This window comes from Tupaia chinensis, unplaced genomic scaffold (genome assembly GCF_000334495.1).
Source record: "Tupaia chinensis unplaced genomic scaffold, TupChi_1.0 Scaffold000381_1, whole genome shotgun sequence".
Lineage (NCBI taxonomy): Eukaryota > Metazoa > Chordata > Mammalia > Scandentia > Tupaiidae > Tupaia > Tupaia belangeri.
The window spans coordinates 330539-346694 of NW_006159883.1; the positions used below are offsets into that span (position 1 = coordinate 330539).

Consider the following 16156-nt stretch of genomic DNA (forward strand, 5'->3'; position numbering starts at 1 on the left):
CATCCTCTCTGGGGAGTGATTTCTCTGTCTCTCTCTGTCTGTCTGGTGAGCACACACACCCTACAGCAAAAACCTCTCCAAAAAAAAAAGAAAAAAGAAAAATCAAAGTAAGTGCTACATCACCCATACAATTTGGAAAACAGTCCTTATTTTAAAAAATATATATGTAACTGGATTCATAAATTGATTTTACTAGAACATTATGTTATGAAATGAATACATAAAGTATGATCTGAAAGAATACTGATACTCATTTATGTATGCATAGATGACATGCTATACTTTTTCATGAAATACTTTGTTATTTAATCACACCGTTAAATTTTTTGAACTTGTAGGGCTGTCTAAATACTATAATTTCAAAGATTAGTATTCTTAAACATGCCCAAAAGAACATAAGCTCCACGAAGATAGGTATTTATTTTTTTTTGGTTTGTTTTATTTAATGCTATAGCCCCAGGGCCATGGGTGTTCCAGAAACATTTATGGAATTAATGAATGCCCTCGGATCAGGGATTGTGTATTTTTAAACTTAAAGGTGTCTATCCATGAGTAAAGGTTTTTTTCTCTTATTTTACATCAGAGTGAAGTCAATGGTCCTGTCAGCTGCTAAAACAACAGCTGAAAGAAGAGCTCATTGACTTCTTTTTCCATTTATAGATGTCACTAAAGGTTTTAACACACTAGAAAAGACTAACAGCTGCTTCCTTGTTTAAACAATAAATGACTCATTTCTCTCTACATATAACACCTAACATTTGAAAAGATTAATGAGTCAGATGCAAACACCATGAGATGACATTTCAGATCATCTCTTACTGGTCAGCAGTTTTATAAAATCTCTTTTGCTTGAAAACAGTATTTAAATAATATTTATGGCAGCATTTTGTGACCACAAGAAAAATTTTAACAACTTTTATCCCTCTAACATAAATTGTAAAACTCCATCCCTTAAAAATGTAGAAATTCTTTCCATTTAATAAAGAGACAAATGTATAACTTCTGTTCATTGATTCTTAATCCACCGAGGTTAGTACTTGGTGTACTATGTGTCTATGGTTGTACTGGGTTGTTGGAAAAGTCATGATACATTTTTGCATAGAAAAACTGCATCAAGACCTTTCTGATAACCCAGTATATATACTGGTACCTTATTTTAAATGTTTTTTACACACTCACTCCTTTTCTGTCAGAGATGATGGCTCCTTTGACTAATTTCAGTTATTTGACAAAGGTTCCTTACCATGCTTCTTTTGAAGCAGTTCCTGCCTAAAAACACTAGAGGATGCCAAAGAGGTCACTAAATCTCACCTAACCACGAATAATAGCCTATTTTTGAAAACTTCAGGAAGCTTCAATGAATACAGTAAGGAGAGTCCGTATATGAACAAAACTATTTTCTTAAAAAAGTGTCCTTGGAGACAGCAGATGACATAGTGGTTATGTTGTTAGACTCCCACATGGTCGACCGTAGTTTGAGTCCTGGACCTGGTGGCTTGAAACTCATGCTGGGCATGTGTGCATGCATGCTCATGATCCTGGGAGGAGAATGGGGGAGAAGGGACTGAGGTGTGGCCATGACCCCCCAGGATGTGATTGCTCACTTTCTCTCTCACTGTCTCTCTGTATCTCTCTCTCTCCAGTGAGTACACGCATCCTAAGACAAAACCCTCTACAAAAAGTGTTCTAGTTGAAATTATATTGAAATTATTTACAAAACAGTGGCCAAACTTTACAGAGTGGTTGATATGCTTCAGAGTTAGCTATCATTTTTAGTTACAAAAATAATCTAAAAATGATAAATTTAAAGGTGGTAATCTATAGCAGAATTAGCTTACAGTTGGAGCTATGTGATGATATATTTAAACCAGATTTTTATAATTAAAAACCAGTATTTTGATTATTCCATAAGAATAGTCTTATGTTTTAAAATAACACTTTCAAAACATTCAATGGTACTGTATAAATTTTTTTTATTAAACCCAACATGATACAGTCATTTAATATCTGAAAACTAATACTTTACAAGCATTAGGTACAAGATAAACATATTTACAAACTAGATACATTTCAATCACTTTTAAATATATGTTTAGAAAACTGGCAGTTTTCTAAATTACTTTTTTCTTGACTATTAAAAAACTCTTTGTAACAGTTTTAAATATAAAAGCTGCATATATAAAAACTATTCCATGCTTAATAGCCAGTGACTAGTGTCTTTAATCTTGAGATATCTTTAAATAGAAATCCAGCTCAACTCAAGATCAACTCATTACTTCCCAAAGTCCCTGTAGGGTGAATCCATCCTTCAATTTCTCTATTGCAAGCCCCAGTTCTTCTGAAAACACAGGTTCACGATCTTGTTGCTTTTTGGGAGGTAAGCAGGTGAGGTAGGAATAGAGAAGGTAGGCAAGGAAAAAAAAACAAAAAACAAAAAATAGGTTTCACATAAGTTTGTGAATACTGAATGTTGGAATATAGAAACTTTTCATATACTATACATAAAATACACTTACCTTATTGCCATCAGCAAAATAAGCCTATAAGACAAAGAAAATTATATTTCACATACTTGACATGTAATATTCTAACAGGTAAGAGGACTACAGAGCAGTAATTAATGTACAGAATGATTAACTACAAGTAAATGTGTCACAGTCTGCTATTGTGTGTCTCATGGTTTTCTCAGCCAGCTCCCTACTGCTAGTGGCAGAATTCATGTCTGTTGGTCATTATTAATAATTAATAGCAAGATTATGCTTTCAGCTCTAAAAATATATGCTTTCTACTTAATGTATGATTAGTATTGACTCCAAAGAGTTAAATAGGATGACTTAGATTTAAACTTTCTTCCTTACTTTTGGTTTAAAAGATGATCCTAGCAAACAAAAACAAAGCAATCAGTACCTCGATGTGTCAACACATGCATATAGTTTGAGGTAGTAGTAGTTTATAACTGAGTATTTCATACTAATTTCATACCTTTGTTTAAAAATATTTGTTACCAAAGGTATTCTGGTCAGATTCACAGACCACAGTATAAAGAATCTTTGAGATATAAATTAAATAATATCAATTTGGAAATAGAAAGTTCATTGTTAAAATACCTACCTTTTAAAAAATAATATACCTATAAATTATTAGGTCATTAGAAAAGTCATGATGTATTTTTCTATGTTTCTCTACATAAAAATGTGTCATGACTTTTCAGATAACCCCCCAAAAAGTCCATCTCATAAAGACTAATTATGAAAGCATGGATTTTAAACTAATTTAAACTGTAATATTTAACATGTCCTATTATTACAGGATGAAAAAAATATTTCATGTATCTAAAATGTTGAGTAACTATTTTCTCAACCTATATTCTAGTTTGGTAATGTAAAAATATTATCATAAACTTTTGGTTTAAAAGATGATCCTAGCAAACAAAAACAAAGCAATCAGTACCTCGATGTGTCAACACATGCATATAGTTTGAGGTAGTAGTAGTTTATAACTGAGTATTTCATACTAATTTCATACCTTTGTTTAAAAATATTTGTTACCAAAGGTATTCTGGTCAGATTCACAGACCACAGTATAAAGAATCTTTGAGATATAAATTAAATAATATCAATTTGGAAATAGAAAGTTCATTGTTAAAATACCTACCTTTTAAAAAATAATATACCTATAAATTATTAGGTCATTAGAAAAGTCATGATGTATTTTTCTATGTTTCTCTACATAAAAATGTGTCATGACTTTTCAGATAACCCCCCAAAAAGTCCATCTCATAAAGACTAATTATGAAAGCATGGATTTTAAACTAATTTAAACTGTAATATTTAACATGTCCTATTATTACAGGATGAAAAAAATATTTCATGTATCTAAAATGTTGAGTAACTATTTTCTCAACCTATATTCTAGTTTGGTAATGTAAAAATATTATCATAAAAGAAATCCCTTAATAAGAAAAATTATTCATGTCAAAAGTCTCAAGTTCTATGGTGCTTAAACCACTATTTAACTAAACATGACTCAGATAAAAATCATAAGAAATTTAATAGCTCTCCTTTGCAATGCTCACCACAAAGGCATCCGTGTGATTATCAGAGTCTATTTCTACATCGTCTTGAATTTGTTCGACTGTCAGAGCTGCAAGGGACTGTGGCTGAAAATCAGTAGATGTTAAAATGCATCAGAGACAATATTAATCAAACAAATTATTTCAGTAAAATGTCCCGTGATAACTATAAATATTTACCAAAGGACAACAAAATGATAAACTATTAAAATCTTATATAAACTTTATAATTGATATTTCTCTATTAAAACTAACTTGGCCCAGCTATGATGTCATGAGCTGCCAAAATGCTGTGCTCACAGGCTGGAACCACATGGGTGGCCCAGGGTCACATGGGTGGCCCTGGATTCTCAGTCCAACCTGAAGGCTGGGTGCAGTAGGATGTGCCTGTGATGCCAGCCACTTGGGAGGCTGAAGCAGAAGGATCGTGAGCTTGAAGCTGGCTGGGTAACATAATAATGCCTTGTGTGAAAAAGGCTATGGTGGTTTAAGCGGTAGGATGCCAATGTACAGGCTGAGTACACAAGGCTAGTGGACACAAGGGTGGATCCTAGACTGATCTGAACAGGCCAGATGCAGTGGCATACACTGGGAGGCTGGGCAGATGAACTGTGAAAGCAAGAGTCTGTCAAAGTCTTACCCCCTCCCTTTTCCTTTCTCTTCCCCCCTTCTATCCCTACCCTCATTTTTTTTGGAGAGGTTTTGGCTATTGGGTGCGTGCACTCGCCAGAGAGACAGAGACAGACAGAAAGTGAGAAATCATCCCCCAGGGGGGATGGCCATGCCACAATCCCCTCTCCTCCATTCTCCTCTTGGGATCTTGGGCATGCATGCACACGTGCCCAGTGTGAGTTTAAGCTACTGGGTCCGGGACTCGAACCACAGTCGATTATGTGGGAGTCCAGCGACATAGCTATTATGCTAACTGCTGGTCCCTCCCTACCCTCATTTAAAAAAAAAAAAAAGAACCCAGGTGTGGTGGTACATGCTTGTAGTCCTAGCTGGGAAGCTAAGGTAGATGATGACAGTAAGACACTGTTTTTAAAACAACAATGGGCTGGCCGAAAGTTTGGTGGTTTAAGGCAGCTGGCTCCCACGTCTGACTGTATGGTTTGAGAAAAAAAGTAAGTAAATGGAACACTGCGCTATCAGGCAATAGGGCCATGTTGATGCCAAAGAGCTTGAATATGTACCTGCCACCCCACCTGCTTACTGGTTCTCTCTGGCCACATGCTGTAGTCCAGAGCAGAAGGAGAGGCAGAGGGCTAGAGAGAATGACTGTGATACAGCTTAGCATGTCGGGTCCCAGTAAGGCCACAAATGACAGAGTGGGTGGCAAGGGCACCAGCAACAGAACATACTGTGAGGGTCTCTGTGATGCAGCGGTCAGTGATAAGACTGTGACAGAGAGGACAGCAGGGCAATGGCAATAGAGCAGATGGCAAGGGCACCTCTGACAGAATGGACAGTGATAGAGCAGAGTGTAGGGACCAGCAACAGAGGAAACAGCAAGGGTACCAGTGACAGAGCCCCAGCAAGAGGACTGGTGATAGAGTACAGGGAGGACATTTCTAATAGCATGGGTGGTGAGGACACCAGTGACAGACTGAAGCTGTGGGTCCACGCTGGAGAGGTGAGTAAAGCCAAAAGATGGCTGGTGCACCTGGAGAGCAGGGCTGGTGCAGCAATCAGAAATCACAAGGAAGGCAGAAAGCAGACATATGGGCATGACGAGGCAAGTATTTCCTAACTGGCAAGGCAGAGGCATGATCAATAGGGAAGGAAAGCCACTGCGGTGGAGCAGACCCTGGGCTGCTACACCGTAGGGCAGTAGGGAAGAGCATGGTACCTGCAAGGCGTGTAGGGTATGCAGTCCTTCCTTCTAATGGGGGACTGAGGTAGAACAAAAATAAAGCTGAGAAAGTCAGCGACTCAGAGGAGCCTTGTAGATGGGGACTTAATGGGACAGATAGGCTCACCTTGAAGGGCAGGGATGGAGGGCAGGATTGAGACAGCCAGGTAAAAGACGGGGCGGGGGTGGGGGTGAGGAGTCCAGGGGCTATGCCCATTCAAACAAAGTTTTTATATTCATCATTTTAAAACAGTTTAGTTATTGGGTCTTTGGAAAAGTTATGACACAATTTTGCATTGAAAAACATAGAAATGTATGTCATGACTTTTCCAATGACCTAATAAATTGTGCACAAAGTGTTTGACTCTGAATTTTCTTTTAAGAGAGAGATTTTTGCTATAGGTTACATGTGTTCACTGGGGAGACAGAGAGAGAGAAAGTGAGAAATTGTCCCCAAGAGAGGATGGCCATGCTGCAATCCCTTCTCCTCCATTCTCCTCTTGGGATCTTGGGCATGCATGCACAGGTGCCTGGCCTGAGTTTTAACCCATTGGGTCTGGGACATGAACCATGGTCGACTATGTGGGAGTCCAGCGATCTAACCATTACGCCATCTGCTGGCCCCTGTATCTGAATTTTACAGATTGTGTAAAATGCAATTCAGTAAACTGTGTAGTTCATATCCTGAACAAATTACCTTTTCTTCCATCTCATAATCCACTCCAAAGATAGGACTTGCAGAATAGACTTTATGAAGTGAATTGATTTCCTTAACTGCTTCTTGCAGTTTTTCCACAGGATCTATTTTAAAACCAAGAACATATCCTCCACTCTACAAATAAATAAATAACAAGAAAAAGAATAAAAAACAAGCCTGAGGAATGACATTTATAGTATACAATAAACTGTAGCTATAATTGTCCTTATTTTAGAGCACAACGTGTAAGTTGACTTTTGAATTACAAACTGTTAATTATGAAAAATTTCAAACATATACAAAAACAGAAGAGTGCGATGAGCTTCCAATAGTCAACATTCAATTTCAAGGAAAAGAAGCATGTGGCCAACTCCTTCTCATCTGTAACTTCTCTCACCTGAATCCTCTCATCATTTCATCTATAAATATAAACCAATCTTTCAAGATTTGTAAAAACAGATTGAAAATTATAAAGGCAAGAGAAACAAGTTTATCTTTAGCTAGGGCTTAAAAGAAAATAGACTACACATTAAGAGGAAAAAGGAAATGGCCTATTTGAGGCTATCTCCTTGAAGAATTAGGAAAAAAAATAAATAAAAAGAATTAGGAAAAAAACTTGACCATAGCAGGTTGTTAGAGAGGAGTTAAAAATTAAGTAGCATATTGTTAGGGGTAAGAGCATATGCTTTGGGTTAAGAGCACACACTTTTGAATTCAAACTCCAGTTCTACAAGCAATTTAGCAGCTGTTTGACACTGGGAAACTTAACTGTTCTAGGCCTCAAGTTTCTAATCCTTAAGGTGGTGATCAAACTGTATTAAGTAACATATATATGACCCTTCGTACAGTTCCTAAAACATAAAAAGTACTCAATAAATGTTATCTGTAAGCCAGGGGAAAGAAGTAATAAACATTCATTTTTAAATTTAGAAGTGATTTCATAAATCACCTTTAAAAATATGCATCTTAAGTGATGTTAAACATGTTTCTACAAAAACCTGGCCAAATGGAGTAGATAAGTTTATAATTAGATATAATATAATCTGTATATGAGAATATAAAATCTCAAAAAAAAAGGGTGTATATGTGTATGTGTGTTTTTGTATAATGTCTATGTTTTTCAAATATTGTCTTGTGAATCAGTCAGACCTGGAATCAAAATCTAGCTCCGGGGCTGGCAGGTGGTGTGGTGGTTAGGTTCGCTGAACTCCCACGTGGCTGACTGTGGTTCGATTCCTGGACCTGGTGGCTTGCTTTCTCATTTTCCTCCCCTCTCTCTCACTCTGTTCCTCTCTGGTCAAATTAAAATAAATTAAAAATAAATAAATAAAGTTAAATAGAATAATTCTTTAAAAAAAATGTAGCCCCACTGCTTACTTAGTGAGACCATAGGCAAGATTTCTCCCTCTCTAAGCCTCAGTTTCCTTGAATGTAAGTGAAAGAAAAGATAGTAATTGTATCATAGAGTTGTTAGACTGAGATAATGCATGAAAAGCCACAGTACTAGATTCTTTCATTAGTAATAAAACGTGGTCATGCTAATGATAATAATATCTTTCCAACAAAAAAGTATAGGCAAGATTCTTTCCATGGGAACAATTCCTATAAGACTTCATGCACTTTATATAACATCATATTACAGCTAATATTCTTCTTGGAGGTAAAATTGTTACTATATAAATAAAGCTAAAAATCTAGGTTGTCAGATAGTTTTAAAAATCTATTAAAGAGTAAGAAAAATGTAAAATATCTTACCTGCTGAGAGCTTTCTATGACAAGAGCCAAACCAAATTTTGAATCTCTAATCTTTATTGAACGCTAATATAAAATGAAAAAGAAAAAAACAATGCACATTTTATTATCTGGTAGTAGTGACTATTTAACACTTTTGAATTTTTTTCTTTTATTTTTTGGATAGGTTTTTGCTATAGGGTGCATGCACTCGCCAGAAAGAGAGAGACAGAGAGACAGAAAACGAGAAATCACCCCCCAGGGGGGGATGGTCACGCCACAATCCCTTCTCCTCCATTCTCCTCTTGGGATCTTGGGCACGCACACACACTCACCCGGCATGAGTTTAAGCACCGGGTCCGGGACTTGAACTGTGGTCAACTACATGGGAGTCCAGTGACATAGTCATTACACTAATTGCTGGTCCCAACACTTTTTAATTTTTTTAACTTTTACACAGTAATTACTTTTCCTAGTCTAAATAATGGAATTCTCCCTCTTTCTTTCATTAAACTCTCATAAAGATTAAGACATGAACCAAAATTTACAATGAAAGTGGGTGCCAAACTTGTAAGGCAATAAAAGGAAAACATCTCTGATATACATTCACAATTCTTTAACTCAAAAATCCCTCACTTTCGGGAAGTCAACAACTTTTCTAAGCATTTTTAAATTTAAATTTATTAATGGGCACATGTGTTTGCCTGGGAGAGAGAGGGAATGCAGTCCCTCCACTATGTGGGATGGTCGCAAATCCCTTCTCCTCCGTTCTTCTGTTTGGATTTGTGCATACATGTGCACCTGGCATGTCTGTCATGCCACCTGGTCCAAGACATGAACCTTGTAGGAGGCCATGTGGGAACCAGCTGCCTTAGTCACCATGTCACTGGCTAGTCTTTTTGTGAATATTTTTTAAAAAGAGTTATTTTTATTTAATTGAAAAAACTACTTATCATTATTTTTTAAATTTGATCAGAGAGACACACAGAGAGAGAGGGAAAGTGAGAAAGCAAGTTGCCAAGTTGGGACTCGAACTGCAGTGAGCCGTGTGTGAGTCTAGCATCTCAATCACTATGCCACCTGCTAGCCCTTTCCTGAATACTTTTAACAAAAGATCAGCAATCTTTTAGTTAAAGTGAGTCAGTGTCTTTTGTGGCTCCTTAAAATTGGATTAGGTTTTTTTTTTTTTTAAAGGGATTTTTCCTAGAGGGTTTGCCAGAGAGACAGACAGGCAGAGTGATAGAAAGCAAGAAATCACCCCCCAGGGTAAGTGGTCATGCTGTAATCCCTTCTCCTCCATTCTCCTCTTGGGATTTTGGGCATGCGTGCACACGCTCACAGTGTGAGTTTAAACTGCCGGGTCCAGGACTAGTCCAGTGACCTAACCATTATGCCATCTGCTGGTCCCAAGGCTGGATTAGCTTTTAAAAGTCACATGTACCTTCAGTTTCTCACATCATAGGTAGATAAATTCTTAAAGAACTTCCATTTCCATGTATTAAAAAAAAAAAAAAAAACCACCATAGAAAAGTGGTATCCTGGCACCCAGGTAATTTAACCAGGTGACTACAGATGACACAGGCTGATAAGACAGAACCATGGGCCAGCAGCATGGTGGTTAAAGCACTGGATTCCCACAGGCCAACTGTGGTTTGAGTCCTGGACCTAGAGGTTTGCTTTCTCACTTTCTCTCTGTCACTGTCTCTGGTGAGCTCATGTGCTCTGTAGCAAAGAAAAAAAAAAAAAAAGAACCACAAGAAGTTGATATGCATCTATAGGAGTGGGGTCATGGCAGTGGCTGAGGCATGGAGCTGAAGTTAGAATGTGACTGCTGCAGTGACAAACTGGTGATATCAGGTTGCAAGTTATGTGAGCCAGGCAGAATTCATTCCAGAGGCCGTACTGGCAACTCTATTCTTAAATAGCAAAAAGTGTCCTATTTGGAGAACAGAAAGCACAAGGTTGTTTACTACTGTAATTATTTAGCATAACAGAGGTCAGGCCAGGCAAGCAGTGTATCACAGCAATGAACAATAGAGCATCAATTTATCAAATACTTATGTATACTCTGTCAGTTCTTCCCAGCATTGATTATAAATTCTTACTTTTCTTTAGATGTCCAGAAATAATTTTCCTCTTATCAGACCGTATCGTTTTGTTTAATGTGTTGCTTTTCTCCCACAGACTAAGAGCAGGAACTGTGTTCTAGTTTGTGATTTTCGTGACTGTATCTCTAGCACAGAGCAGGTGCTCATACTTGACCAAATGGAATTTAGTAAAAGATAAGTTTGGAAGTATTTTATAAGGGATTATCCTTCTCATAGGCCAAGATTTCTCTATTTTAATTAATTTATTTAGATATTTTTGTTATAGGCTGCATGAGCTCACTAGAGAGACAGAGAGAAATCACCCCCAAAGGAGGATGGCCATGCTACAATCCCTTCTCCTCCATTATCCTCTCAGGATTTTGGGCGTGCATGCATATGCCTGGCATGAGTTTCAAGCTGCCAGGTCTGAGACTCAAACCATGGTCAATCACGTGGAGTCCAGTGCCTTAACCACTGTAAGACCTGCTGGTTCCAATTATTCTCTTTTTAAAAAAATGGTATTTTCCTAGCCAACAGGTGGCATGGAGGTCAAGGCAGCTGGATATCACACAGGTGACTGCAAGGCTTGAGTCCCGGATCCTGCAGCTTGAAAATCATGCCTGCAGGTATACTCAAAATCCCAGGAGGTGTCTGAGGGAGAAAGGACTGTGGCCTGGCCAGACTGCATGGAGCATCCTCCATGCTGTACTTTTCTTCTCCATTTCTGTCTCTCTGTGGCAAGCACATATGCCCCATAGCAAAACTGAAAAAAAAAAAAAAAAAAAAAAGGTATTTTCCAGTTATATACACTATTACCTGCTCAATAAGTATTAATAAACTGTTTAGTCTTAAGATTACTTAAAGCCTACAATAACGGTGATTGTCATAGGATAACCTCACAAGACTTTTATGAACTATTTTTACATTCCACCTAAATTGCACTAGAATTCTATGAGTAGCTGCTTTGTACAAAATAAAATTCTTCAGTGTAGGGCCAGCAGGTGGCGTGATGGTTTGAGTGCTGGACACTCTGACATGACTGACCACAGTTTGAGTCCTGGACCTGGTGGCTTGCTTTCTCACTTTCCTCTCTCTCTCTTCGTGTCTCTCCCTGGTCATATTAAAATAAATGAGTGAATAAATAAAATTAAATAAATAATTCTTTTTAAAAATTCTTCAGTGTATTAGAGTTTATTATTTGTTTCACTGACTCACATGTTTATCATAGAAGCAGAATAAAAAGAACTAGCTTTACCTACTCCCAGAAACAATTGGTCTCCAGTATAGTCACTTCTTATTCTGGATTTTAATATCTTTAGTTAAACTTAAGCTAAAAGTATTATCACTAAAATTTATTTTGATTCCTGTCACTAAATTCATAGCATGAATCCAGCTTGTGTTATATTATGTATCTGAACATAATGAAGGCAATTCATTCACAGAATTAATGAATTCATTCTGGGTTTAAAAGGGTTGGGACCAGAAAGTGACAAAAGAGAGTCAATACAGATTGTGTTTATTAGAGTGCCAAAGCCATGCCAAGGACTCAGCATGTACCTGACTTGTAAAAAGGTTATGAAAAAGAAGTACCTGAAGTCTTTTGAATAGAATCTAATAGTGTCACTCTGTATAGTAATTAAATTTATAAAATTCAGGGCCTGCAGATGGTGTGGAGTTTAAGGCACTGGGTTCTAGATCGCTGACTGTGGGTTTGAGTCCTGGACCCAGCAGCTTGAGAAACACACCAGGTATATGTGTGCATGCCAAAAATCCAGAGAGTAGACCTAGAGGAGAAGGGATTGAAGTATGGCCATACCCCTGGGGGGTGCTTTTTCACCGGCTCCCCCCCCCCCCCGTCTCTCTCTGTCTCTAGCGAGTACATTCATCATATAGCAAAATAAATAAATTAAAATTTAAAAATTCAGCAAATTTTTCTCTTAACAGCAAGTTGATAATGATGCTGTTTCCCTTGAATATAAGTACAACTGAATTTTTTCTCTGTTAAAATAGGAAGTTATTGACATTTAAACATATATGCTCAGATAATGACTACTGCCACTTCTAAAAGGGGAGAGAAAGAATGTATCTAATCTCCAAAGTCTTATTAACTGTTGAATAGGAATAATTTCTCCTACATCAGAATGAGATCACCAAAATGCATGTACTTACAATTTGCAGATATGGTATACTGACATTAAAGCTGTCATTCATATTTGCATGCCATACAATTCTCACATTGGTGATAAAAAAGGTTCCTAGATTTCCCTATAAAAGACAATAACAAGATACAAATGAACTCTTATTTGTTTGGATATCTGTTCTTTATTTTCTAAACACCAGGCTGATTGTGCTATCACAGCAGCAGGTAAGACCAGAACTGAGTATTATTGTGGGTCAGTGACTCCATTCTTCATTGGAAGCAGTACAACTAATTGACAGAGCAGACTCTGCAATCAGACTTCTTAATCATTAAACCATTAGCATGGTAAAAACATTAACCCATTAGTATAGCTGGCTGGCCATGGGCAGATTTCTTCCTGGCACTTTCTGTCAAATGTAAAATAGGGGTACTAGCAGATGGTGTAATGGTTACGTTCCTGGACTCCCACATGGCAGACCATAGTGCGTGTCCTGGACCCAGCAGCTTAAAACTCAAGCTGGGCATGTCTGTGTGCATGCCTACCCAAAATCCTGAGAGGAAAATGGAGGAGAAGGAATTGCAGCGTGGTCACCCCCTGTGGGAGCTGATTTCTCACTTTCTATCTCCCTGTGTCTCTAGCAAGTGTACACGCCCTACAGCAAAAATCTCTCTCTAAAAAAAAATGCAAAATAGAGATATGATTGAATCATCCATGTAAATAAAGTCCTCAGCACATGAGCCCTATAGCAAAAATCTCTCTTAAAACAAAAAAACAAAACAAAAAAAAGATAACTTTTTCCCTAGAGCTATTAATTGCTTACATGTTTCAATTGGTCATAATTTTTTTTTTTTGGAGAGGTTTTTGCTATAGGGTGTGTGCAATCGTCAGAAAGACAGAGAGAGACAGAGAGACAGAAAGCAAGAAATCACCCCCTGGGGGGATGGCCACACCGCAAACCCTTCTCCTCCATTCTCCTCTCAGGATCTTGGGCACGCATGCACATATACCCGGCGTGAGTTTAAACCACCGGGTCCAGGACTCGAACCACAGTCGGCTACATGGAAGTCCAGCAATATAGCCATTACACTAACTGCTGGTCCCAATTGGTCATAATTTCAAAAGCAAATGAAAAGTTACAATACTAGATTTAAGAGTCATCAAATGTGTTACATATTTAAAGCCCTAAGGACAGAGATTAGGATTCTGTGACTGCAACATCATGATTCTCTTCCACTAGCATTAAGTTTATCAAGACATAAACTTAGTGTAGAATTGGGAAGGAGCATGATTCTGGGACAAAGCAGCTGTGGTGAGGTCACTGGAGTGACCAACTGGGGGCCTGAGTTCTTCATCTATAAGTGAAGGGAGACTGAACTAGATGATCTGTAAAGCCCAATCCAGTTCTAAATTCTACATAGAACTAAAGTTGCTACAAAGAGCACAAAATCATAAAATGTACAAGAATCAGAATATTAATTTATATTAAGTGCATTTACAATACTAACAATTTATCAGGTACTAAAATGTTAATTTTAACAATTAGGGTCAAATGAATATACAAATCCAATGATAACTGGAAAAATTATTACAAAAACACTGTCCCAAAGGCTCTTTGTACAATACCTGATCACTGGATAAATTCCACACTCCATTGATTTTATCATATACATGTTCTTGTGGTAATAATCTTAGTTGCTTGTTTTGAATTAATGCGCTTCTCAATTTAAAATCACGATACATTTTAGAAGTTTCATAAGCTCTACGAAAAAGAACAAAAAAAACAAAATGAAAATGTGGTTTTCTTAGCTTATTTATACTTATCTAATAAAACACACAATTGTTTGTATTTATATACACCATTCAAACAATTATTATGGTAATTTAAAATTTTTTTTTTTTTTGGAGAGATTTTCACTGTAGGGCGCGTGCGCTCGCCAGACAGACAGAGAGAGACATAGAGACAGAAAGCGAGAAATCTCCCCCCGGGGGGATGGTCACGCCGCAATCCCTTCTCCTCCATTCTCCTCTCGGGATCTTGGGCACGCACGCACACGCGCCTGGCGTGAGTTTTAAGCCACCAGGTCCGGGACACGCACCGCGGTCGACTACGTGGGAGTCCAGCGACATAGCCATTACGCTAACTGCTGGTTCCCGGTAATTTAAAATTTTTTCTTGCCACATGACACATCTGATTATTCTGGGGAGGGACCCCTCAATGGGGCATGGTTACACATCAATCCCTTCTCCATATCTCCATCCTGTTAGGATTTTGAGCATGCATGCATATGTGCTCCAATGTGTTTTACAAGCTGCAAGGGCTGAGATTCAAACGGCGGTCAGCCACGTGGGATTCTAGCTCCCTTAATCACTATGCTACGAGACTGGCCCTTATTAAGGCAAAGATATTTTTTTTCAGTAAGTTTTTGTGACTACAGTTTTTCATAGACTTGGTCAATTTAGAGTAGTATTTACACAGTTTATCTTGATAATCTATCTTTTGGATTTCTTTTTTAAGGTTTTTTTTTTTTTTTTTTTTTTGGGGTTTTTCTTTAGGTGCTATAGGGCGCATGCGCTCGCCAGACAGACAGAGAGAGACATAAAGACAGAAAATGAGAAATCATCCCGCAATCCCTTCTCCTCCATTCTCCTCTTGGGATCTTGGGCACGCAGGCCCATGCGCCCGGCGTGAGTTTTAAGCCATTGGGTCCAGGACGCGAACCGCGGTCGACTACATGGGAGTCCAGTGACATAGCTATTACGCTAATTGCTGGTTCCCTTCTTTTTTAAGGTTTTTGTCATAGTGTGCTTGCCAGAGAGAGATACAGTGAGAGGGAAAGTGAGCAATCACCCCTATTCCCTACCCCCCCCCTTCCCCCCGCCCGCCAGGAGGATGGCCATGCCACAATCCCTTCTCCTCTGGAGATTTTGGACATGCACGCATACGTGCCCAGTGTGTTTTTTTCCTTTTCTTTTTTTAAATTTAACTTTCTTTCTTTCTTTCAATTTGACCAGAGGGACAGAGTGAGTGAGAAAGGGACAGAGAGAAAGAGAAGGAAAGTGAGAAAGCAAGCCACCAGGTCCGGGACTCAAATCCCATTGGCTATGTGGAAGTCCAGCACATTAACCACCATGCCACCTGCTGACCCCTAGAAGTCTAACTTTTAAGGCAGTAACAGCACAAACAACAGATAATGGATTTTCTCTCTCAACTGAGAAATGATGTGTACATATAACAGACATGGAAATTGTTTTTCTATAAAAATGCTTCCATTTCTTTGTTTTCCTGTTTTAGCCAAAGATAGCATTTCACTTTCTTTTAAAAATAGAGACAAAGTCTCTTTATGTTGCCTAGGTGGCCTTGAACCTGAACTCACAATTGTTCCTCCTGCCTAGTAACTAGGATTATTGGCACACACTGCTATGCCTATTTATTCTTTTAACACAAACAGGAGTCCAGTTTTTTTCTTTCTTTTTTTTTTTACTGCAATCTGAAAATATTTTGATCACATCTGTCTCTATACAGAAAACTAGAATGAATCTGTACCAATTTAAAAAGGGACTGTGGGGAGAAGGATG

General features: G+C 38.0%; 1 protein-coding gene across 3 annotated transcripts in view; it reads right to left on the reverse strand.

Annotated features, from left to right (window-relative positions):
* Positions 1-1987: 1987 nt before the first annotated feature.
* BBS5 (Bardet-Biedl syndrome 5) overlaps positions 1988-16156 on the reverse strand; it is a 32244-nt gene continuing 18075 nt past the window's right edge. For all 3 annotated transcript variants that reach the window (XM_006153560.3, XM_027773842.1, XM_027773843.1), the window contains 7 exons: positions 14204-14339; positions 12609-12704; positions 8377-8439; positions 6622-6756; positions 4076-4159; positions 2517-2540; positions 1988-2366 (listed from right to left, as the gene is read on the reverse strand). In XM_006153560.3, the coding sequence (XP_006153622.1) occupies positions 2265-2366; positions 2517-2540; positions 4076-4159; positions 6622-6756; positions 8377-8439; positions 12609-12704; positions 14204-14339 (640 nt within the window). In that variant the 3' untranslated portion in view covers positions 1988-2264. The remainder of the gene's footprint in view (positions 2367-2516; positions 2541-4075; positions 4160-6621; positions 6757-8376; positions 8440-12608; positions 12705-14203; positions 14340-16156) is intronic.